A 26,968-nucleotide genomic window follows, 5' to 3' on the forward strand; every position below is an offset into this window, starting at 1 on the left:
AATTCAGATACTGAACAGAAAATGCAGAATTTGAAATCATGAATAAGTTTCCTGCTCTTGAAATGTGGAATTTGAAATAAAAAGATGGATTACCAAACTTTATAAAGTCATTAAAGGCAAAAGAAGTGTGGTAAGCAATAAAGAATATCCCACATCGGATAAACCAAAAGACCAAATATCATAGAATTCACGTATAAAACATAGGCTTGTCACAGCTTTTGTTTTTATCTTTGCGCTTGGGGCAATGACGCAGCTAGTGAGGTTCTAACCGAGGCGCGTCTATTGCTGGTTGAAAACTATTTCCAAACCCCCTCTTCGGCCTGGGCTTGAATCAGGCTGTCGAGAATTTCTGGAAGGGCTCCCCTTTTGGGGCAAAGCTCTACAAAACTAAGTCTATATGTTTTCATTTCTTACACTTGGTGAATGATATATAAACTATGATAACCCAATAAGTGAATGCTTACAACATTATCATCTGGTGTTAAAATTGTTCCATTATTACAAACATATATTCCCTCCAATCCTCAATATTAGCTGTGATTTGATGATCCAAGCTTGGCAGATGATTTCTGCAGCGTTTCTTCGTACGTTGCATCTCCCAGCAGATCCTTATCCTGCCATTTCCTGTAGAGTTCGACTCCAACCCATACCACGTCTGCTGCATTCCTCACGCGTTCCATTTCCCCGGCTCTATCAAGAGTTCCATCGACAAGCTTGACAAGGGACAGGCCGTGATGTTAGGAAGCGCGACTGCAATGCTTGTCAAGGTCACAAGAGGCAGAGACCAGCAGTTCGCGGGTTCTTGAGAATACAGGCTTGGAACTTCATTACTGTCAAATTCTTTCACCCCATTGAAGTTCACAGATTTGCTAAGCAGCCACATTAGATTCTTGCATTGCTTCATCTCACCACTCTCTATCAACTTATCCAACTCATTGCAAATGTTTCTCCTTCAAGTAGCAGAACGTACGGCCTCAAATAGAGCTCTATTCCATCTCTTGATTCGTCACGCTGAAAGCATGGTAACATTGCTTTTCCAAATATAGCAGAAATGAAGATAACCATTTTGCTAGTTAGAACAAAGGAAACAAGAACTCCAGTGCAAATACTCAACAAAAATCTCTTTGCTTCATGAAACCAATAGCTGCTACTTCTTTAGCCAACACAATATTCCCATCAAGAAACTCAAACGTCTGGACATTATGGATGCATACATTGACTGCAATAGTGATGACTAGGATGCCTAAAGCGGTTAGATTCAATAGAATCTCTTTGCTCTCCATGGAAGCTACCGATGTCATGAAATTGCCAACAGCGGTTTACATAATTTTTTGCATCTTTTAATTGTATATCGGTATATTTGGTCCACCCTTCTCCTCTACTTTTTATACTCCATATTTTATGTTATATTACTACACCCTTATCAGATATTATCAGATATTAAAATTGTATGAAATCGTCTGCTGAATATAAATTGGTCCATTTGAGTGTGTTTAGAGATGTACAAATAATCTTTTTTTTATATTGTTTTAATGTTTTTAATTATTTATAATGTTATGCATGCTTGTTTTTATTTGTATATATTTTTTCTAATTGTGTTAAGAGGGATTCTTGATATAGAGAATTGTTAGCCCACTTTGCAAAGTTAATAATTTGCGGTATATATAAAAATTGTCCATTGTACCATTATTTTTAGCTTATTTACTATCTAATTTTTATTCTAATATTTTAGTTGTTAATCTATTTTTATTCTTGGAAAATATTTTATCTCTTGCATGTATGGATAGTAACAATAGTGGACATAAAAAGGCAATAGAGTTAAGGTTGGAAATGATGTGGAACTGCTCCGTTTGGTGCATGGATCCAAGCCCAAAGTAAATAGAGATATTTTAGACAACAGAATTAATTTATACGTAAAATATTTAAAACAGTGCTTATAAAAAAAATAGTAAAATGATAATTAAAATAGTGTTTAATGGTGTATTTTAATAGTATATGTTGTAAATAAAATAATATAAGAAAGGAAATCTATAAATAAAAATAAGTATATTTTTATGAGAGACAAAATGGAAAGTACCTTTATACTGAGGAATGATATGCTACCCACCTTATATGAGCACGTCGTTTGTTTTTGACGTATGTTTAATGTTGTTCATTTCGATTTATATATTAAGTTTGATTCTAATATGTTAAAAAATGTTATTGAAGTTTTTAAAATCATAAAAATCAAAACTGGATTTGCTGGTTTATTAATTGAATGTGACCAGCAGAGATGGCAGAACGCGCCATCACCCAATAACTGTACATCAAAGCAGTTGCGCTTGCGCTTCCTAATATCACGGTTCGTGAGGCTAATAAGCTAGTGAGTTGTGTTGGTGAAGGCTTGTCCCTTGTCAAGCTTGTCGATGGAACTCTTCATAGAACAGGGGAAATGGAAGGCGTGAAGAATGAGTAGAAGTCGAACTCTACAGAAAATGGCAGAATAAGGATATTATGATGCCTGAATTGGCATAGCAAAGTCATAGCTGCTAACTCCATGTACATAATCACTCAAACCATCCAACAAAGACTGCATACATCGAACGGAACGGATCTTTGAAACGCTGTGTGTGATGATCTCGGACAAACTGACAGCCTGTCTCACAAACTTGGCAAATGTCATAATCATCAAGTGCCACAACAATCCAATCAAAGACAGGTAAGAGAGCGTGAGACGAGCCGCTCTTCTTCTAGGTGAGAGTGAGAGTTGAGAGATTATTGAAATTCCGAGTTTGGATCATGAGAAAGCAGCTAATATAGAGGAATGGAGAGCATCTTCCTAGTATTAGATTAATATGGATTAAATAATTATAGTTGGGCTAAAATTATAATAGTCCATAAGCCCAACAATAATGAAACCCTAGTGACTCTTTGTCTATATAATGGTTATTTATTCTCCATTGTGGGGCATGAGAAACAACGTAACATTAGAGAGAAAATACGTAAAGCTTTGTACAGAGAATTCCTAGCATTCTTCTACGAAGCAATTGTACTGGGATAGTTCCTGCATCTGATTGGATTGCACGTGGACCTCGATAGTAGTGGATTTAACTTGTAGGATACAATCGTAGAAGAAAACAACACAACAATTAAGATTTAGTTTAGTTGTGTATTACGTGCTCAACTTGCAATATGATTATGAATCTAGATATGTTATTCTTGTACGCAATTTCAGCCGCGCTCATTAGATAAATACAAGAATTCCTAACACATCTATGGTGCATCTTTAGTAACATTGCAACAATCAAGACCAGAAAATAGTGTTGTGTGCTTTACTTATTGAGTTATCACAGTTTGCCTATTTATATTTAGCTGTATTTTTCCATGTTTATTACTCTACTTATGTTACTTATGTATGTAGCCTAAGAATTAAATTGATGAACCCATAATCATAGTGTCTGATGCTGCTGCTGCAGTTGATTGTTCTAATAATCATAGTTTTGTATCCACCTCATATAAAAAGCATGATCTAAAACATGACTACTTGCAAAAGAAACAAAAATAGTCTAACTCAAAGGAATAAATATGCACAGTTGATCAACATATTTGAAAGCTTACATATGTATAACATGAAAGATAGAAAACAGAATCATAATTGTATAAGAAAATAGTTATACTTACAGGCTCTCTCCATATTCAAAATCTCAAGTGAAACGAGGCTCCCTCCATTTAAACTTGTGACCGACCTCTCGGCAAAACTCATCCGGCATGGCAGCTTGATGATGAAAATTATTTAATGTACTTAGTCTAATCCCGAAAAAAATTAATAATATATACTATAATATTATAATAATTATTTAATGTACTTAGTCTAATCTTTAAAATGTAAATTTATTTTCAATTTTATATTATATTTTTTTGTTCAACTCAGCCTAACCCACTTACTAAGTGGGCCTAGGCTAAGCTGAGTTTGAATTTATTGAAGAAATCTACCCCACTTTGATGGTTGGGCTAGGCCCAAGCTGTATGAACTAAAGTAGGCTTAGACAACCCATTTGACACTTTGGATGTGATAAATATTTTAATTTTTAACGTGATACAATGCTTTGAATAGAGATAGAATTATTTATATAGGTCCCACTTTCTAATACAAGATGTTTAGTGATTATTTAACTTACTATGCAATAACCCAGACAGGAGTACTATGTGGTCCATATAGATAGAATTATTGTTCTATATAGAGAAACATGCATCCGATTATGAAAGACAACAAATACCAGTAGAAGCTCTGTTATTCAATTAATGGTGTTAAGGACTTACTCCTTTAACCTCGCACAAATTCCTCCGTGAGGTCGCAGGAACGTTTGCCCGTCGATCGCACACAACAAGAACTAGGATCAATTCCTCCGTGAAGTCGCGGGAATCATTGTCCGACGATCAACAACGATAAGAATTAGGGTTTTGGATTGTAGAAGAAAGGAAAATAGCGTGAATTCTCTTATTTCATTGATTGAATAATATGATAGGTTCCACACATATTTATAATATGTGAGATACGATAATATCTCAACAATAAAGTGTATCAAATCTAATAATATCATACGCAACAAATATGGTAAATCAATACTAACTTAACAATAAGATATGGGGAAATTGTCTCGTATCAACTCCCCCACGGTTGAAATCCACCTTGTCCTCAAGGTGGAAATCACGACACAACGACGAGAGTTGAAAGCCAAAAATTGTTGAGAGACGTCTCCTCCTGGATCAAACGCACAACGAATAGCTGAACGTCTCCCTTCATCCGTATCAAATTCCTCCGTATCAAATTTGTGGAGTAAAACAACTAATTTATCTCTTGCAGTTGCTACATCTCTTTCAGCTTCTGCTATTTCTTCTAGAGCTTTTTGGACATTGCTGTGCTTCTTCGCAATCTCTAGGAGATATGCTTTTTTTGTTTTCGGCTTCGGATCGTCACGATCAATCACATGATCTTGCTTCCTCTTCTTGTCATCGCCGCCGCCCGCCGCCGCCGTAGACATGTTAATTAAGATCACACGCTTTGGCTCATCATTCTTCATGTCCTGGTTGCCATTTGCTTCGTCGCTTTCGAGCTCAATCAGGCCGGGATCTTTTGCAACTTTGCTCAGCACGTCTGTGACTGAGTCGAAGTAGTGATCATGACGTAGGTTGTCTGTCGCGGCTGGTCTCGCCGCTGGGGTCGTAACGCTCCCCGAACGACGCCCCATAATGCTGTCCCCGGCTTGACGGGCCGCCAAACCCTAGCAGCGGCTGCTGAGTAACCGCCGTCGCCACTGTCATCACGGGTCTCTCTCGCACGGAATTCCCTCTGCCCAAATTCCAGTCGGTGTAGGGGGGGTTAGGGTCTGGCCAAGGCGGCGGCTGAGCAATTGCAGCACGTCGCTCCAACGCGTCCATCCGAGCCTTGAGGCGAGCCAACGAAGCTAGTATATGTTCAAAAGCCAACGCCGGCGTATCCAGAGCACTCGGCGATGATGGAAATGGCTCCAGCATGCTCGCGCCGTTGCCGCAAGTCACAACGATCGACTCCGTGAGACTCACCATACAATTCGCCATGAATGATTGAGATCGACAATGAAAGCACCAGTTGTTAAGGACTTACTCCTTAACCTCGCACGAATTCCTCCGTGAGGTCGAGGGAAGGCTTGCCCGTCGATCGCACACGACAAGAACTAGGATCAATTCTTCCGTGAAGTCATGGGAATCTTTGCCCGACGATCAACAACGATAAGAACTAGGGTTTTGGATTGTAGAAGAAAGGAAAAGAGCGTGAATTCTCTTATTTCATTGATTGAATAATATGATAGGTTCCACACATATTTATAATATGTGGGATACGATAATATCTCAACAATAAAGTGTATCAAATCTAATAATATCATACGCAACAAATATGGTAAATCAATACTAACTTAACAATAAGATATGGGGAAATTGTCTCGTATCAACTTCCATCTCATTCTTCATCATATTTAACAACTTCTCTCTTCCGACGACGACGGCGTACTAGTGCACTACGTCGTGTGAGAAGATTATGATTTCAGCATAATCATGCTGGAGAGAAAAGCTTCTACTTGTTTTATTGATCGAATGAAAAGTTACAAATACAATAAGAGATTTCACCTTATATACTTGGTGATCTATCCATCTACAAACAAACTAACTAGTGCCAGCTAGGATAACCAACTATAACTAACTTGTAACTAACTAATATAGCCGTTGACCATTGAGCTAAGATAGTCGTTGGCTGATCTCTCGAAGCTTCCAGCTTCTTCACGTCTGCAGCTTCTCTGTTGTTGCATGATGCTTCATACCTGATATCTAAGAGCCCCCCTCAAGATGGACTATACACACTTGTGAAATCCATCTTGGACAAGAGAGTGTGAAAGGGTGTAGAAGCCAAAGGCTTAGTGAATATGTCAGCAAGCTGAAGATTATTATGAACATGCACAGGCTTAATGATGCCTTCAAGTAGCTTTTCTCGAACGGTGTGGCAGTCGATCTCTATGTGTTTAGTGCGCTCATGGAATACTGGATTGGAACTAATGTAAACCGCGGCCTGATTATCACAGTAGAGAGGGATGGGCTGCTTCACAGAGACTCCAAAATCTTTTAGTAAAGCCAAGATCCAAACAACTTCACAACATGCCAAAGCCATTGCTCTATATTCTGCTTCAGCTGAAGATCTAGAAACGGTGTGTTGTTTCTTTGAACGCCAAGAGATCAGAGAACTACCCAGAAATAAGCAGAAGCCTGATATACTTCTTCTTGTATCTGGACAAGCAGCCCAGTCAGCATCAGAAAAAATGCTTAGGGATGGATCCGCTTGTGTTGAGTAGAAGAGGCCATGACCTAGGGTGCGTTTTAAGTATTTGAGAACCATTTCAGCTGCTAGCATGTGTCCTGAACAAGGCTTGGATAAGAATTGGCTGAGTTTATTCACTGCAAAAGTGATATCGGGTCTAGTTATGCAGAGATACACCAGACGTCCAATGAGTCTTCTATAGGCAGTAGGATCAGAAAGAAGCGCCCCTTCATCTTGTTGCAGAGTTTTAGATGAATCCATAGGGATGTTGGAGGGTTTACAGCCAAGGAGACCTGCATCAGTGACAAGATCCAACGCATACTTGTGCTGTGAAATGAATATACCACTGTTATTTCTTGCAATTTCAATCCCTAAGAAGTATTTGGGTGTGCCTAGATCCTTGTATTTGAAGTGATTAGTGAGAAATTCCTTGAAGCTAGCAATCTGTGCATCATTACTGGAGGTAACTAGAATATCATCCACATAAATCACAATTCCAAAGTAAGATCCATCAGTGGAATGTCTGTAAAAATATGAGTGATCTGATGCAGATTGAGATAGGCCAAAACCAGATAGGACTTGTGAAAACTTCAAATACCATTGCCTAGAAGCCTGGTTAAGTCCATAAAGAGACTTTTTAAGCTTGCAAACAAGCTGCCCTGACACTGCTGAAGCCTCTGGAACAATTAAACCTGGTGGCAATGTCATATATATTTCTTCATCGAGCTCACCATATAGAAAGGCATTATTGATGTCAAGATGAGCAAGTTTCCATCCATGTATAGCAGCAAGAGCAAGGACCATCTTAACAATGGTGAGTTTTGCAACAGGGGAAAATGTATCATGAAAATCCACTCCAGCCTGTTGTGTAAAGCCTTTAGCAACTAATCGAGCTTTATATCTTTCTACTGTGGCATCATCCTTGAACTTGATCTTATACACCCATTTACAAGAGATAGGAATCTTGGCTGGAGGCAACACTGTAATCAACCAGGTGTCTGTTCTTATCAGAGCTTGTAACTCCTCTTGCATAGCCAATACCCACTCAGGATGTTGAACTGCTTCTTTGTAGGAGTTAGGCTCAGTGAGGGTGGAAAGAAGAATGATGAATTTGAGATAAGGCTTAGACAGCTTGGCTAGAGAGAAATATGAGGAAATGGGGTATTTTGAATTGGAGACCACTGAGTTACATATATAATCAGTGAGGTGTGCTAGAGTTTTGAGAATTCTCCCTGAAGTGGAATGGTGAGGAGTTGCAGTTGGTGCAACACTGGCATTATCAGGGTGGAAATTTTGCTGCGGCAGAGATTGGTGAGTGTTTTGCTGATGCAGAATAGGAAGGGAAGAATGAGTATTGTGCTGTGGCTGAATGTTCTCTGGCTCATGAAGAGGAAAATCTGGAAAATATGTAGGTTTCTGATGTGAGAGTGGAAATTCCTTTTCATTAAAAATAACATTTCTGCTAATAAAAATGTTATTTCTATCCAAATCCATAACTTTATACCCCTTGTATCCAGATGGATAGCCAATGAAGATGCACTTGATAGCTCTTGGTGAGAACTTATCTCTGCCTTTGTCCAATGTAGAAGCAAAGCAAAGACATCCAACCCTCTCAGGCTCGAGTATGATGGAGATTTATTGAACAATAGTTGAAAATGTGTGAGTTTATTAGGTAGAACATATGAGGGAAGTCTGTTAATGAGAAAGAAAGCTGTAAGAATACACTCTCCCCAGAACTCTAAAGGGAGATGAGACTGAAAAAGCAGACTTCTTGCTACATTCAAAAGATGTTGGTGTTTCCTCTCCACTCTTGAAATTTGTTGGGGGGTTTCTACATAAGAGTGTTGAGATACAAGTTCCATATGTGGAGAGTAGAGAAGCAAGATTGAATTCAGGGGCAATGTCAGTTCTCAACACCTTTATTTTCTTAGAGAACTAAGTATGGATGGTGGAAAAGAATTGAGACATCACAGTAGAGAAGAAATGTCCAAACAAACCGTGAGAAATCATCAACTATTGTAAGAAAGTATTTGAATCCATTGTGTGTAGGAGTATGAAATGGCCCCCATACATCACAGTGGATCAAATCAAAGATGGCAGAAGATCTGTTGGAAGAATCAGTAAAAGACAATTTTCTTTGTTTTGCCATTGGACAAATGTGACATGAAGAAATCTGAGAATTGGAAGGAGATAAAAAATCAGACAAAAGCTTGAGTTTATTTAGTGAAGGGTGGCCCAAACGTTGGTGCCATACATCCAAACTAACTACTGAATTCACAAAAACAGTAGGCTGAGGAACAACAGTAGGCTGAGGAACATTAGCAGAAGTGAGTGTTTTTTTCATACTTGATTCAATTTGTGAAGACTGAGGTAGATCAAGTATGTAGAGGTTTCCAACACGTTTACCCTTCCCAATCATGATCCCTAGTGAAGCTTCCTGAATTTGGAAATGGTTATGAGTGAAAGTGACAATGCATGAGGTATTTTTGGTTAAAGAACTGACAGAGAGTGAATTAAATGAGAAGGAAGGAACATGTAAGACAGAGGTGAGGGTGATTTGTGGAGTAAGATTGACAGTACCTATATGAGTTATGGGTGCTGTTTGGCCATTAGGTAGATTTACAGAGGCATTGGACATTGGAGAAACAGATGTCAGCAGGGATGGATCATAGCAGACATGGTGTGTAGCACCTTTGTCTAAAATCCATGTAGAAAGGCTGGAATATGATGAAGATAAAGTGTAAACAGAGGATGAGAAGCAAACCGTACCAGAAAAAGGTGATTGGGCAGCTTGGGGTTGAGAATTTGGCTGTGTAGTTTGAGCTGATTCTGGATTGGTGAGGGAACTTTGAGTGTGGAATTGGCCTTGTAAGAGATTCACAAGCTGCTGATACTGATCCATGCTAGGTAGGTTTGCAGCAACAAGCTGAGATCCAAGCTGTGATCCCTTCCAATTAGAAGAATCCGAATTATCTTCAACACAGTTGACAGATCTGTGCTTGTATGAACCAGATTGAGTAAATCCAGTAGGTTTGGACTTGTCTCGGCCATATCCTGGTGGAAAACCGTGAAGAAAGAAACATTTATCCACATTATGGTTAGTTTTAACACAATGACTGCATAGAAACTAATTGAATCCTCTGCCAAAATTTGAAGCAGCATTAGCAAAAGGTTGTTCACTTGAAACTGGAACAGGAGATGAAGAATAGGCTGAAGATATAGCTTTTCCATCAATGCGCCGTTGCCTCTCTTCCTGAACAACTAAGGAAAAGACCTTAGAAAGTGAAGGCAAAGGAGTAATAGCCAGGATATTAGATCTGATCTGTGAAAAAGTAGGATTTAAACCAATCAAAAACTGCATTGTGCAGTCATTCTTCTGGTGTTGATGCCATCTAGCTGCGCCATTGCAGGTGCAGCGATTGCAATTGCACCAAGAGAGAGGTTGAGAATTTTTGAATTCATCCCAAACCGTTCTCAAATTGGTCAAGTAGCTGCTAACATTAGAATTTCCTTGATTGAGAGTCATCAACAGCGGCCTCAATTGATATAAACGAGCTGAATCACTAAGTGAGAAGCGATCCTTCAGATCTGACCAGATCTCATAAGCGTTATCCAAAAACATGATGCTCGAACAAATTTGAGGAGAAACTGAGTTGGGCAGCCACACAACAACCATGCTATTACATCTGATCCACGCTTGATATAGTAGATCATCACCATTTGGTTGAAGTATAGATCTATCAACAAAAACCAATTTGTTCTTAGCTAGTAGAGTTGTGATGAAGGAGCGGCTCCACGTTGAGTAATTAGATCCAATCAGCAGTTGTGGAATGAGAACTACACCAGTATTATCACTTGGATGTAGGAAATAAGGACTCGAAGTGTCATCCGAAGGAGGAATCAGAGCACGATTGCATCCATTCATGATGAAAAAATCAGAAAAATAGAGAGAGCAGCGGAAAAATTATTGCTCTGGTATCATGAGAAGATTATGATTTCAGCATAATCATGCTGGAGAGAAAAGCTTCTACTTGTTTTATTGATCGAATGAAAAGTTACAAATACAATAAGAGATCTCACCTTATATACTTGGTGATCTATCCATCTACAAACTAACTAACTAGTGCCAGCTAGGATAACCAACTATAACTAACTTGTAACTAACTAATATAGCCGTTGGCCGTTGAGCTAAGATAGCCGTTGGCTGATCTCTCGAAGCTTCCAGCTTCTTCATGTCTGCAACTTCTCTGTTTCTGCATGATGTTTCATACTTGATATCTAAGATCGTGATCGCTCCTGAACTCATCTCCTCCGTCTCCAGCAGCATCGCCCCGCGCCATTCCTCAACGTACGCAGCAGCATGATCATTGAGCCCCAGCGGCAGATCTCGATCGGCTAAAACATTGAGAATCTCTTCACCCAAGTGCTGAGGCTATTGAGAATCCATTTGGTGGAACAGCCGTAACTGGAACCGGTCATGCTGAGGCTATTGTGTGCCACCCAAGTGCGCACAATAGCCTCAGCCAGGATAAGAGCGTTTCCGAGGCAGATGACGCCTGCGGAAGCGCAGGCGCAGGAGCGAGTGATAAGGCCTATTTCATGCATCGGTTTATGGGTGAAATGCATGCTACTTGATCGGTTTATCGCGCAAAACAAGTGTTAAAATGTGCAGAAATGCTACTTGACCAAGGCAACAAGGCCGAATTGATCAAGCAAGTACAAAAGGCGAAAATGGCCAAGAATCGGGGGAGTTGATCAAGGGGAAGCGATCAAGCAGTTAGGTGGGGACCGCTGGCTTCTAGAAGAAGAACACGTGAGGAAATGAGCTGGATATGGCGCACCATTCTGTTATCAAGGACGACGTTCTAGAAGGGGACACGTGCCGGAATATGAGAACGCAAGGACGAAGCTGTTATACGTATCTGTTACCAAAAAGCATCGTCATTCTAGAAGAACAGCACGTAGCAATCAATGAGTCGCTCACTCTCAGAATGAGCGAATATTCCCTATCAAGATCGTTATCCAGGTGGGAGTCGAATCGAGCTTATAAATAGATGATGTGCCACCACAAGAGGGGGATCCGACACTTTACTTTCCGTCTAGTTTAGCTTAGCTTAGTTATCTAGCGTAGTTCAGCTCTCTAGCTTAGTTTAGTTCAGTTCTCTAGCTTAGCTTAGATAGCTTAGTTAAAAGGGCGACCGAAGGGAGCGCTGCAGAATACTCATTTCTGTTAGCGTTATCTTAAGTTTCCCGCTGAGATTCTTCTCAGTTTTTTCCGCTTTCTTAGCTTCCGAAGTGTTAGCTTAGTTTAAATTTCACGCTGTACTCAGTTTTTAGTTTAATCAAAGTTATTTTCGTTTACATTCTCGCATTTACTTTTCTGCTGTTAACTGCAATTCACTTGACCCAGTAGTTAAAGTTTCATTGATCAAGCTAGCTAGTTAAATTCTGCCTAGAGTAAAGACAATAGTTAAAAACTCCTAAGTTAAAGCATGGCAGCAGCCAACCCCCCTGTTCACTACTCACACACTTGACACACCAACTTCCCTGTGGGATCGACCCCGAACTTGCCGCTTTACTGTTAAAGTTGTGCAAAATTGGGAGTTTATAAATTACTTTGGCAAGGAAGAAAGAGCGAGAGCAAGACTGCAGTGATTAAGTGGCAACGACAATATGCTAACTGATCCGACCGGTTCGGTTATCATTCCATATAACTTGATCCGCATTCTAATCGCGTTTTTGCCTCTTTCCAAGTCTCGCCAGCGAGCAATCACAAACTGAGAGCTGCTCGTCTCCGCCATCACCCAATACTTTTTCACCAGTTTCTTCAGTTTGTCAATTGCCGCCGCCTCCTCCTCCTCCTCCTCCTCCTCATCCTCCCTGTGGGAACTCTCGAGATACTTAGTCTCGAGGCATTTTTTGGCGGTGAGCGGCATGAGGGACGTGGAGAGGAGGACAAGGAGGAGGATGAGCATGAGGATCTCCTCGGGCAAGAGGGCGCGGTGGTCGAGGACCGACCGCGTCCCGACGATCTGAATGCAGACGTCGGCGACGACGGTGAGGATGAGAATGGTCAATGCGGCGGCGTTGATGAGAATGTCTGGGTCGGTCATGGATCCGAGGGAGGGGACGAAGTTGGCGATGGCGGTGGACATGAGGGCGAGGCTTCTGATCTTGGCGAGGCGGTCGGTGGTTGCGGTCATGTTGGTGGTGAGGTCGACGGGGAGCTTGAGAGCGACGGAGAGAAGGGTAAGGAAGGTGGCGTTGAGAGAGAAGAAGCGGGAGGGGAACCAGAGCTTCCTGGCGCGGCGCAAGCGAGTGAGGCGACAGCCACGTACATGCCGATCAATGGCATCGGTCCTTCCAGCTTCTCTTTCATCCAGGACTCATCCTTGGTCGACATTAATTCCGATGTTAAGAGTAGTGGTGTATAATACTATGCTTTTTTCACCTTTTATAGATGGAGTGGTGTGTGTGTTATATACTAATTGATGCAATGGAGTTGCAGTGGCGGATCTAGTTAAGAACAAGGGGGTAAAATGGCAAATAGCCTAGTGGTAAAATGCGGATTTGTCACAACATAGACCCATGTTCGAATCTTCCCATGTGCATTTTTCGCTATTCTGTCTTCATTTTTCGTTATTCTGCTTTGAAGTTCTGTTTTCGTGAACTGTTTACAATTGTTCCTTATGATTGAATACTCAAATAATTTATTATTTGTTCTCTAATTTATTTTATATCAATAAAGTATATTAATTGGATATAATCTTTATTATTTTGAATTTTTAATTATGCTCATATTTGGAATCATATAGACAATATTATGTGTTTTGTTTTAGTTAAAATATTTAATTTTTTAAAACTAAAATATAGGGTGTGTTATATAAATATCTATGAACCTCCATTTTCAATAGTGATATTTTTTCAAGTAATAACAACAAAAAATAATTTCTTTTTTATATACAATGAAGTGATTCATGGAACAAATACTTGGATAATAGAATAGAAAAGATCGATTGAATTTTAAAATTTTCAGTCGTAAATATTTATCGTACCCCCAATTTGATATTTCTGTATCCGCCACTGTGGAGTTGTAATATTCCGGGAAGTTGCCCCATGCATGTTCGTGTTCTCGACCGCCTATCTTATTTTTTACTCCGATATATTGAATTTTCTATGACCCTTAGACATTTATTTTCAATACGATACGCTGATACGCATACACACAATTATGTTACTCCACGCTAAACGAACTATTAAATCACTGTTCATTGTTGAATAATGAATCCTCTTTGGAAGTCTATCACGTAGTCTAGCGCGCCTCTCCAAAAATACTTGTTGAATCCACCCATAATTATACTTCCTCGTCCACAAAATAATATCCAAATCACCGCATATATCATTTCAATCCATCCGTAAAATACTGTCTATTTTTTTTAAAAAAATATTTTGGTAAGTGAATCTCATTTTCAATAATTCATTACACGCACATTCTATTACAGAATACTTCATCCGTTCCAAGGAAGCAATGACACATCCAAGAATATTATCATGGGTTTACGAAAAATAATTACAACATTTTAAAGTTTCAAATTTTACTAATCCTTTTAGTTCTCTATGTTTTGTTTTTCACAATTTTTCTGTTTCTTTAATATTCTCTTTATTTTTTTTCTTAAAAAAACCTCTTTTTGAATAAATTGAATTATGCACATAGATACTTTGTTAGTTAAGAATTTACTCCCTTCGTCCCGCAATAAGGGTCCCATTTGCCCTTTTTTTTACCATAGATGGTAAATACGCTTCATATTCCACCAACTTATTTTACTCACATTTTATTATAAAACTAATATATATATATATATATATATATATATATATATATAAGTTGGACCTCTATTCCACTCTTATTCAACCCACTCTTCTATGCATTTCTTAAAGCTTGTGCCATAACTAAATAAGATACTTATGCAGGACGAAGGGAGTATTATATAAAAGTTAATTATAGAACAATGTAAATATCAAATATTAAATATAAATGAAAATATGTGATGAATTTTGCCAAATTAACATTACTCGTCGTTAAATCAATAGGGAGTTGATTATCTGAAGATTGAGCAATTTCAGGGTAAATCACGACGGCCGATCTGATTCCCAAGATATCATACATATAACTAGATTCAAACAAATAATTTACTGGGTCAAATCTACCTGACAATTGAGCTAAAAAATAAATAAAACAAATATTTTATATGATATGAAAATAATCAATGTCGGGATGCTAGTTACTCTGAGTCTCTGACAGCTGTGTCCCTCGAGATGCCACGCAACTAAGTCCGAACCAAACTCGATCTAGTTATAATTAATTTCCATATAAATATAATAAAAATTACATATATTTATTTATATTTTATAGATTTATATATTTCATTTGTTTATAAAACATATTTTAATTTTTTTTATTTTAGATGTACAAAAAAAATAATTCTATTTTAAAAATGAAAAGTTTCCTCAAATCATTACTCTTGTAATTTACTAACGATCGGTCTGTTCTTTTTCTATTTCATTCTAATTTTTCACTATTTTTCACTTTCATTTTTTTCCTATTCTTTTTTTTCCTATTCTTTTTCTCCATGCTTTGCATGGTATCATAACTATTCTTTCTTTCTTTTTCTTTTGTTTTTCTACCTCAATAAGCTTCTATTTCATTTGCTAATTCCCCCTTCAAACTTCCACTTCCTTTTGATTTTTCATAAATAGCACACAAGAAATCCAACTTCATGGTTTGTCAAAGAAAAAGTTTATTGGCTTAAAGTGGGCTAACAAGGATTATTAAAAAGATAACGGGTGGAGTAGGATTTGGCTAACAAGGATGGCCTAACGTCCTCCCTTATCTCTGTAACCACTATGTAGACTCAAGGAGATCGCGAGCAAGTTCTAGAAACATATGAAATGTTTGAGATAAAACACACATTTAAGAACAATATAGGCTTAATTCTCACAAGGTCATTTTGGCAAAAGACAAGGCACCATGCAATTCACTTTAGGCAATTTGAAATGAAAAGTCACATGTTACTTGGCCATATCAACAAGGTTTTCGAAAAAAAATTCACAGAATTATCATTGGCAACTCCTCCAACATGTCTCACACTCGTTCGAACTTCAACTATCTCACCCTATTATCATCCTACCCAAGGGATATTATTCAACAAAAAAAAACATTCCTAAAAAGAAACATAAACACAAAAACACAGGTGAAACAAGGAAAATATTTCCCAAAATCCAAAATCATAGAATCATAAGTTAAGGTTACATGCCCAAATGTCATCATCAAGTATATGCAAAAGAATAGGGGTACAGGCCGGATGATCATCAATCAAATGCATAAATTAAGCACGAGAGAGAGGTAAGAAAGAATCCACTAGACACCCCCAACCTTATTCTAAGCAAAGTTAGGATAAGTTTGTAAGAGAGTGGATCTCCCATGGACCTTCAATGCGGCGGAGGAGGCGGATGTTGCCACTCATCGAGCCGGGCGTTTAGGTTGGCCCATTGCGCGTTGTTGAAATCAGTTAATTGATTTCAATTTATCTCGTGCTGTTTCCAACGGGCTTCATTCCGAGCCTAATACTCCTCCTGTCTAACCTCCATCCTCGCAATCCTCTCATTGAGGGAAGCATAGTCCTCCTCCTCGCGCTCTTGGCGGCTTCGTGTTCTTTGGATGCGTAAGTGTAGGCATCACCCCCCCCCCATTGTGTGCTTATATGCCAACAATCAAAGCATATATCAATAATCTAAGCACAAAATCACAATTGAAGCTCAAGAGATACACAACACTTGTTCTAACATGTAAAGATCAAACATTTCACTCCATGATAACACAAATTCATCATTAATCCTCATGCTTGTAGCCAAATTCTCTCTCAAAAACCAATCAATCACATGTATCAACAATTCAAACCAACATTCCCCACAACTACACCATCCTTCCATTGATTTATCTTTCTACAAACTTAACTCTTCATCAACATGAAACAAATAAGCAACAATATCCACAAAGGCAACATATCAACACATTCAACTTCACATTATGCAAACAATTCATAAATTCTCACCCATTCTAGCAGAGCTACAACAAATCCAAACTAATCCTCAAAAACCTACAACTATGTATCACATTTATTATATTCTTCCATAAATCACTCAATACTCAACAATAATCCATGGGTATAGAAGAAAAGAGGGAGAAATTCATACCTTTGGGGTTTAATTGAAGAAATTCAAAAATTAGGTCCTTGCCTTGTTCCCACCAAAATTTCCACCGATTAATCGGTTTAAAATGTGTAAAAGAGGGAGTAGAAGATAGATTAGAGTGTAGAAGTGAGATTCAAAGGGAGGAATTGAGAGGAATTTCGGATTTCGGGGCTAGGGTTTCGTCTCACCGGGTGAAATTGGGGAAGAATGTCGCTGGAACCGCGCGGCTGACCTATATACGCGTCAAAACCCGGCCGGGCTGCATATTGAAAATGCCCGCCCGGGCTTTTTGGCTTCTCAAAACGCCCGGTCGGGCGAACTCTCTGCACTCCAACCTGGCTTCTTTCCGTTCCTTCCGTTTTTCACCCAACCGAACCTATTTTCCAACACACTAAAACAAACACAAACCCAACTCAAACAGAATTGGGGTCAATAAACACACTTAAAACGACAAACAATAACAAACACTAAGAAAACTTCTAAAAATGAGAGAAAAACACATTGACTCAATTAAAATTGTACCTACTAGGGGTTACCTCCCCCATAGCGCAATTGTTTAACGTCGCTTGCCGATGGTCTTCAAGCTTAGCACTTATTTTCCAGTCTCACTCGGATAATGTCATCGGGGCCCGTCTTTGCTTTAACGGCCAAATAGAGCTTGTATAGCCGCTTCTTCCACCAAGTGGGCTTTACATCTTCCCCAACAACACTTCCTTTAGATCCTCCATTTGCCAATTTGGCTACCTTCTTCTTTTTCTCCCCCACACTTTGTTCATCCTCAAGCTTAAATAACCAATTGGGGACCAAGATCTCCTCCAAGGGCTTCTCAACTTCAACATCCTTAGGCACTTGTATCATCTTTCACTCTTCAATATCCAACGGCACCTCTTCCACTCTCTTGGATTCTTCCATTTTGTGTCGTTTCATCTTGTCCAACATAGAGAGGATGACCGTCTTGTTTCCATTCCTACGGGTAAGTTCTCCCTTAGTGACATCAATTAGAGCATTCCCGGTTGCAAGGAAGGGCCTTCCAAGGATGAGAGAGACATTTGGATCTTCCTTCATATCCAAGACAACAAAGTCCACGGGAAAGATAAAATCATTCACCCTCACTAAGACATTCTCGAGGACTCCATTGGGGAACTTGACGGTTTTATCCGCCATTTGAAGGGTGATGGTGGTCGGCTTCAAGACACCAAACTTCAATTTCCGGAAGAAGCTTAGGGGCATGAGATTTATGTTTTCCCCCAAATCACATAAGGCCTTGGTTTGCCTATCATTCCCGATCACATAAGAGATGTTGAAGCTCCCCGGATCCTTCTTCTTTCTCGGCATCTTTTGTTGGATGATTGCAATACAATTCTCGGTCAAGCTCACGATTTCATAATCAACCAACTTCTTCTTCTTGGACATAATCTCCTTCAAAAACTTGAGATAGCCGGGCATTTGTTGGAGAGCCTCAATAAGAGGAATATTGAGGTGCACCCTCTTGAAGATCTCAAGGAATTTTGCAAACTTCTCATCTAACTTCTTCTTTTGCACCACTTGAGGGAAATGAATTTTGACTTCCTTTGGCTTAGGTAGAATAATTGCCTCTGGTTGAACCTCAGATGGCATATTAGGTGACTCCAGCTCTATCTCCTCTTCTTTTATCTCTTCTTCCGGCACTTCCTTAGCTTCCACCTCGGGTATAGGAGGACTCTCATAGCTTGTCCCACTCCTCAAGTAGATTACCTTGCAATCTTTCGGGTTTGGAATTGTAGTGGTTGGAAATTGCCCCGGTTGACGTATTTTCCCAACGGCTTGAGCAATTTGACTTACTTGGTGCTCCAAGGCCCCCAATCTTGTGGTGACCTCCACTACCGCCGTCTCAACTCTATCAATCCTCATGGTAGAGTGTGTCATGATCCCATCGGTCTTCTCCATGAGAGTTTTAGAAGTTCATTTGTGACATCACTTGAATATCTTGAGGGGCTAGGTACATTGGTGGCCCCACTTGATGCTCCAAATCCGGGAGGTGGAGGTGGTTAGATAGCATTACTTGGATTTTCATATGAGAGGTTTGGATGCGCATTGAAGGGTGGACGGTAGCCTTGTTGATAATTACCACCCCCATTGTCAAGGCGATAATTGTTGAAATTCCTTGGATTACCCACTTGGTTTCGTCCTTGATGTATATAATTGACATGTTCAACGAGCAGTTGAGGCTCTCCGATGGGTGCCACCCCCAAACTAATGCTATCCACCTTTTGATTGAGAATCATCATTTGTTGGTTGAGGAGATTGAATGCGTCCGAATCAATGACCGAAGCTACCTGCATTGAACCATCTCGACCCGAGCTCCAACCCTTGCTAGTGTATGCAAGCCTTTGAAGCATCTTCTTGCACACATCCACCCCCTTGTCCAAGAATGATCCCCCCGAGCGAAAGTCTAATTGACTCTTGATAAACTCGAGCATCCATTGTAGAAGACTCACTTGATGGCCCGGAGATAGCCCATGGTTGGGACATTTCTTTAACAAGGCGTTGAATTTCTCCCAAACCTCGAACATAGACTCTTGGCCCTTCATTTTAAAGTGGGAGATCTCCGCTTGAAGGTTGAGAGTGGAGCTTAGAGGGAAGAACCGATCCAAAAACTTTTGGACTAAGTCGTCCCAACTTGTAACCGAGCCTGGCTCAAGGTTATCAAACCAATCTCTAGCATATCCCGATAATGAGAATGGGAATAGCCTAAGCTTGATTGTATCTTCGGGAACCCCATTAAGTTTAGTTGTATTGACAATCTCCAAGAATTTAGCTAAGTGCCTATTAGGATCCTCCGTGGGCCTTCCCGAGAAAACACGTTGCTCTACAAATTGAATCAATGTCGTCTTCAACTCAAAATTGTTTGGCATTAACCCTTGTCTCATAAGGTGGAATTGGGATATTGACGTTCCCAAATGCATCTCTAACTGGTGCCTCTCGCCTCCTTTCCACCTTTCTTTCCCTTCTCATCTCTGCAATTTCTTGTTGTAGTTGGAGAATGATTTGGTCTTGATTCAATGGAGGTGGAGGGGGAACTCCCTCATTGTTTCCATGTGGATTTTCCATTGGCTCAACTAGATGTTGAGCTCTTGCTTTTCTCCTTCGTCCTCCTCTTCTTCTATTGACGACTTCTATCTCTAAATTAATCGGTTCAAGGGGTTGACGCCTTGAGCTCTTGAGCATAAACACCTACACAACACAAGAGAGGAAACAAAGTCAAATTAGAGCTAAACTAGAAAACTAAACTAAATAAAGTAAGTAAAATCTCTAAACTAGTATTCTCTATCATATCACAATATCAAACACAAAAGCAGATTTTATCCCCAACAACGGCGCCAAAAACTTGACTCATGCCAATTTAGCAATCAAAAGCGTCATCCGCAAGTGTATAAGATATGTAGCACGTGGCAAGTTAAAATTATCGATCCTCGAAGACTAAATGCTGGAATGAATACTATGATGCAATGTCAAACACTATTTAGTTATCTAAAGACAATAATAAACTAAGGCCATGTTTGGTTGTCAGGATTCTATCTGGAAAAGTAATCTGATTCCTTAAATTTAATAATCCTGTGTTTGTTTCGGTTTTCAATCAAACTGGGAAAGTAATCAGAATCCTGAGACAAAGAAAATTAGAACAACTTTCCAGGATTCTAAATCCTAACTTTTCTTAGGTATTCTTTTTCCAAGTTTTAGGATTCTTATATATTTAATACAATATAAATATAGTTTTATTATTACTATTACTATTACTATTATTATTATTTTAATATTATTATTATTATTATTAATTGCAATGTACTAAAAATACTTTAAAATTATAAACCATACTTAACTATGGTATAATAAATAACTATAATTAAAATTATCATGATTATAACTATATTATTATTATTATTATTATTATTATATTTATATATATTTGTTATTATCATCATAATAATTAATAATATATAAAATAATTAAAATATAATTATGATATAAATTATATAATAATAAATAACTAGTATTATTTTATAAATTAACAATTAATAAATAAAGTCATAGTGAAATTTTAAATTATAAAATTTATTCAATTATAATATCCCTAAATATTATAAGTATAAATATAATAATTATATTTATAATTATAATCATTTATAATTATAATACTCCATATAACTATAATTATAATTATATTATTATATATTAATGATGGATAATCCATATTTAAACTAATAATAGGTATAATATTATAACTACTATCATTTGTAATTAATAATTTATTAAAAATTTTATACTATTATTATTCTTTTTTATAAATAAGAATAATACTAAGTAGGAGTATAATTTGAGTTTGGTGTTTAAATTAAATATAAAATTTAAAATCTTAATATTTTCCAAACACATGAAAGTAAAGTTATTAGTAATCATATTCCCGAGATTCATTTTCTCAGGAATCATTTTCCTTGCCAACTTTACTTTCCCGTCAACCAAACATGACCTAAGTAACAAATACAATTAAGATCAAATAATCAAAGAAAGAAAATAAAGAAAGGTTTTCAAACAATATAGGAAAGGTAGGGATATGGATCCGTTGGTATTGATCACGGGTGTCACCTAGGGATTATGCTCATCTATCGGGTCTCATGCATGGTTAGGAAGGTCGGGACGATTGGATGTCTCCCTCTCTGGTGCATCTTACACGTTGATCGGACTCTAATGTTGGAGTCTCCTCCCAACACTTCAAGTCCGACTCCCTAATTCTACGGCCCAAGCCCTCTCTCTAGCTATGCATCTCTCGATCACATAAAATGCATGGAGTTGTTGATTATTTAACAATCTAATCAAGCATTTCTCAATGACAATAATTAAAACAAGATATATCAAATTGGTAGCTAAGCAATTGGATAATAAGAACCCAATAACCAACAAAATCACACAAAGAGATAGATAAACATAAATCAAGGTTCAACCCATGGATTCTATACAAACTTCACCACATCCGTAAGGAAAATCTAGCTACTCATGTTCATATATGAAACAAAAAGGAAAACAAAGCAAATGGAAAAAGACATGGATGGAAAATGAAAACTAGAACTCCCTATGGTAGAATTGATATTGGGGAAAGTCTTTGCCTTCAATCCTCTTGAATCTCTCGATTTCTCTCTTGATTTTGCTGTATGGGAGGTTACGGTTCGAAAATGAGTGAGAACCCTTTTATATCCGGAGTGAGAAAGGGGCAAAAGTGGGCATCAGTAGGTATCGCCCGGCCGGGTGATTTGTAAGTGGGAAAAATGCCCAGCCAGGTGTTCTGGGACAATCGCGATGTAGTCTTCAAACGCCCGACCGGGCGTTTCGTCGGATGGAAAACGCCCGGCCGGGCGAACTTTCTGTTTCTCTTCTTTAAACGTCCGACCGGGCGAACTCTCTGGAATCAGTCCGTTCGCTCCGTTATGCCCGTTTTAGACCTGTTTTTGCATCAAAACTTCGACAAACTCGTTAACTCTAAAAATAGCAAATAAATGGATGAAACCTAGACTATAAACCTCAAAAGATTCAACAACATGTGTTAATCACTCGTCTAAATATCCTAAACTGTGAGTATTTCAGTTCCTAATTACTATAAATTATTGACATAAAAAATGATTAGCAATCAAATTGTTTTTTGGGATGGTTTGAATTTGTTAAAACGTTAGGCCTTGAATTCTTCGTTTCATACTACACAAAATATATAGGCCTATTCCATGCATTTTGTACTGTCCAAAATGACGAAAATATGATTGTACAAAACATCCTCCAAACCGTGGCACATTCATGATACAGAATACCGAAACATGCATCTTTCAACATTATATTAATGGGTTGGGTTAGTGTGCTAACTAATTTAAAGTAATAACTAATAATTTTAATACTGTGTATTAAAATTATCAAACACAAAGATATAATTATATCAATATGGAAAATGATCAATACAAAACTTGATCTCAATACAAAATCCAGATCAAATCCTGACCATGAGATTTGACAATCCAATGGTCAATAATTAAACAAAAACACAGAGGGTCATTGTAAAGCAGTTTTAGGTCATATTATAAACTTTGAGTTTGAGGTCATGTTAAGATCATTTTATGTCATCCTTACTATAATGAAGTAAAAATAAGCTTACAATGACTTAAAAATGACTTTTGTATGCTTGGTTCTGCATTTTTGTATTAAGAATGATTTTGCATAGATCAAAACCCATATCAATACAACATGTAAATTTAAATATTAATACAAAGACATAATTTATCAATACAAGAAATATTGATAAATTTATGTCTTTGTGTTGATATTTTTAACATACAAAATTGATATTTAGTTATTAGTTATTACTATAAAAAATTAGTATTTGATCACAACCCTTATATTAATTTCTTAATTAAACTATTACTCATTGATCCGTCATTCGTTACTTGAATTTAGAAAGAAATTTCGTTTTCCGTAAAGGTTAGGTGGTTTGAATATTAAATCGGGACAAAGATTAATTATTATCTGGAGTACTAGATTTGATGATCTAGCTAGTGACATAAATTGTGCCACATAATTTTGAAAATATTTAATTTAATTGTGGCACTTGGCACTATAGTTTCATTCCATAAAATTATTCAATATTTTTGTAGGAAATTTAGTAGAAAGTATCTTCTTCCCTCATTGAATTAATGTCTTTGATATCTGTTGGAAGTTTAGTAGGAAAGAGGGACAGAAATTTATAACAATGGCCGCTGGATGCTGGTGGAGGTGTGAAGAAAGAGAAATACATAGAGTTGTTAAATTAATATAAATACTCCTATGTCTAAATAAATAACGACACTTTTCTTTTCAGTTTGTTCCATAAAAATATCTCATTTCTATTTATGGAAAGCTCTCCTAAATTCATTACACATACATATCAATTTATTTATAACTTATATACCACTAGGGTCCATTATTGAACACTAATATAATGTGGGTCTCTATTCTCTAACATTATTTTAACTATACTTCTTATCTCTCTTACTTTACTTATTACGTATTATTTCTCGTGCAGTCCCAAATGTCCTTATGATTTGGGACGACGGGAGTAATATCTAAAAAGTCAATCTCATATTCCCTATGTTAACGTATTTTTTAGTTTTATAATGTATATAATTGTACGTATACAATCGAACTTTTTGTAAAATTTTATATTAAAAATTGATTTATAAACATTAATTAATTTAAATTATATTATATACTAATCATTTTGCAACACCGAGACGAAAATCTTGAAGTAGGGGAATTTAGAATTTCTTATTATTGAGTTTCATTGTTTGTGAATTTGCTTATGAGTTATGATATAAAAAAAAGGAACATATTGACCGACCCTATTCTTTGTTTTACAAGTTTTGGGCCGATTATTTTTTGAAAAATGGATAGAATTTATGGGCTCATGACATTCAAAATGGTATGAAGTCGGAGGGATTATAAACCAAAGTGGAACAAAAATAATAAAAGAAAATAGTTACAAAGAATCGGATGTCGACATAATTATTGTTACACAATAACACACAGTCTCAAACAAGCCAAATCACAACATTTAATTAAGCAAGGGACATGCTTCTCCCTGATCTTTCGACTTTCAGACTCCTGCATGTTTAGATTATGAGAATAATGTTGAAGAACTGAGTATGGGATATGATTGAGGAAGCTATAAACATACCGAAGTAATGAGATGTTGATAGCTTTGTGTTTACCTCGAATGTGTGATCCATGCACATCAAGATAGAGGATAAATGGAAAGCTTGAATTGCGTAACATCCATGTTTTTCCTTTTGAGAAGCCTTTGCATTTCCTCTTGAAATCTGTTAGCAGAGTCCGCGGCAAGCTTAGTTTCAATCCTGAAGTTGATCACAGTTGCGCAGCTTGAGTCTTGTAAGGCTTGGAAAGAAGCTACCCATATCACTATAGATCCGTTTGTTTCTGCGATGTGTAAGGATTTAAGACTGGTGAAACCTTGGTCACATGCTTCCCATATCCGTCCCATGAATGCCTTGTCTTTCAACTTGAGCACCTCTAACTTCTTCACAAGGATATTCATTTGACTCCATTCAAGATAAGTTGCTCTTCCGCGTTGGTGGAATTTTACTCCGTTGGAGAAGGCTATCCAGTCGACCTTTTGAAGGTGGATTTGGATGTGCTAGCTTCAAATTTTCAAGATTTTCCATTGCTGCCAAATTATCAAACGGTCTATTGTTTTCATCCAAAAGCAAGGCTAGATTCCCACGAATGCCCTATTTCTTCAAAGTACGAGCCCTGCTGCATAATTTTTCCGTGCAACTTTCTGGCGAAATAGTGGCTAATGATTGAAGTTTTTCACCACCTTTTTCAGCTGTACCAACCTTGCACAGATGAGCGGAAGCATTTGTCTTGAAGTGCTGCAAAACTTAATTTGTGTGAACAAATCCTCCCTTCCTTTCCCGGCTTCTGCTTTGCAAAACTCGTGCTTTTAACTTTACCATTCGCTTTAGCACTTCATGCAAGTGCATTATCGGTAGCTGTAGTTATAGGTAACGTGTAAGGATAGGTCTTGTATTATGGCAATCAAAAAGTGCCATGAAACATGACGTGTAATGTCACTAGAAAATGCCACGATATATTTTCTTAAACTACATTAACTTTTGGAAAAATATACAATATACCCCAATAAATATTTATTATTACAATCTTCCCTCATTTTATTTAATTTACTTTTTTCACCTACATATTTCTGTAATTTATATTTTTATCCTTCAAATATTTATAAATTCATTTTAATCCTTCAAATTTAATAAACTACTCACTCAAATAAAATGACAACTATTTGAATAATATTCAAACCATCAAATGATTTTACACAAAAATGTAACGTGTTTGAACACACAAACTAAACAATATTAAGTGTTGGTCATCTTTGACTTAAACTACACAAACAATACTAGTACTAAAAATTATAAAGTGCTAATCTATTCCAAAAGTGCTCAACATATTTGAAATTGTTTCTTTAGAATGTGAGCCTCTCATGCCTGCCTAAAAGGGCCAAGTACCTCTCCCACGCCACGCGACCTACAACATTTCAGTTTAAAATTTCAAGTTAATAAAGGAGAAATCATCACATCCATAGAAAAATCTCCACTCACCACTTTTTATCCCATTTGCTTCATCCACAACCCCAAACTTCCGTATCTGCATCAATGGTAAGCCTGTGGCGAGCGGCAATGGGCGCCAGCCAAGCCAAAACCGACAACTATGATGGCATCGAGTCCTGGGGCCTGACAGAGCACGCCGGATGGCTCACCAAGCAAAGGTTATCCATTGTTCAGTCGGGGTCAGGGCTTTGATTTTTGACTTGCCAAACAAAGGTTAGAACTATGATAACACATTCAACTATCAATCTAAACGAGCTTCCATTCAAGCAATTTCATAACTACACTAAAAGCGACTAATCGGTTCTTAAAAAATAAAATTGCCGAATTAAGCAGCATGATTTCTTCACAGTAAGCACCAGAACCCCAACTTGACAAAAACGACTATCCAAGTTTTGTTTTTTTTTAACCTAATAAATGATAAGAGAATTTGGGATAAGAGCATGCTTTTATATAACCCAAATACTCCCAACCCCAATTTAGAGACCCTTCATAGCTACTGCCCCGAGAGGCCTAACTGAAATAGGATAAAATAGAAGACTTAGCTTAAGGAGGAAGCTGTCCGGAGTCTCCGAGCCTAGCCCACAGAGGAGCGTATGACGTCAAGCGGATGCCGAAAACTGTCCTCGAAGCAGCGGCTTTTCCGGCAGAAAGGAGACAGCCTCGGTGCGACGCCGAGGCGGCAACGGCGAGAGCACCGCCT

General features: G+C 37.9%; 2 protein-coding genes, 1 long non-coding RNA gene and 1 other non-coding gene across 4 annotated transcripts; 1 reads left to right on the forward strand and 3 right to left on the reverse strand.

The window, feature by feature from the left end:
- The first annotated feature begins 226 nt into the window (after nt 1–226).
- On the forward strand, nt 227–379 carry LOC121759856. Its single transcript, XR_006041790.1, has one exon. It is a non-coding gene; the product is annotated as a U4 spliceosomal RNA (small nuclear RNA).
- A 17,559-nt stretch (nt 380–17,938) lies between these two features.
- LOC121757716 lies at nt 17,939–19,003 on the reverse strand. The gene has a single exon (XM_042153216.1). It carries the CDS (start codon nt 19,001–19,003, stop codon nt 17,939–17,941), a length of 1,065 nt encoding a protein of 354 aa, XP_042009150.1.
- A 101-nt stretch (nt 19,004–19,104) lies between these two features.
- On the reverse strand, nt 19,105–19,971 carry LOC121757717. The gene has a single exon (XM_042153218.1). It carries the CDS (start codon nt 19,969–19,971, stop codon nt 19,105–19,107), a length of 867 nt encoding a protein of 288 aa, XP_042009152.1.
- A 5,957-nt stretch (nt 19,972–25,928) lies between these two features.
- LOC121758147 lies at nt 25,929–26,392 on the reverse strand. The gene is made up of 2 exons (XR_006041352.1): nt 26,260–26,392; nt 25,929–26,185 (listed from the first exon to the last, which is right to left on the reverse strand). It is a non-coding gene; the product is annotated as an uncharacterized LOC121758147 (long non-coding RNA).
- Nucleotides 26,393–26,968: the final 576 nt, after the last annotated feature.

The sequence above is a fragment of the Salvia splendens genome, chromosome 12 (genome assembly GCF_004379255.2).
Source record: "Salvia splendens isolate huo1 chromosome 12, SspV2, whole genome shotgun sequence".
Lineage (NCBI taxonomy): Eukaryota > Viridiplantae > Streptophyta > Magnoliopsida > Lamiales > Lamiaceae > Salvia > Salvia splendens.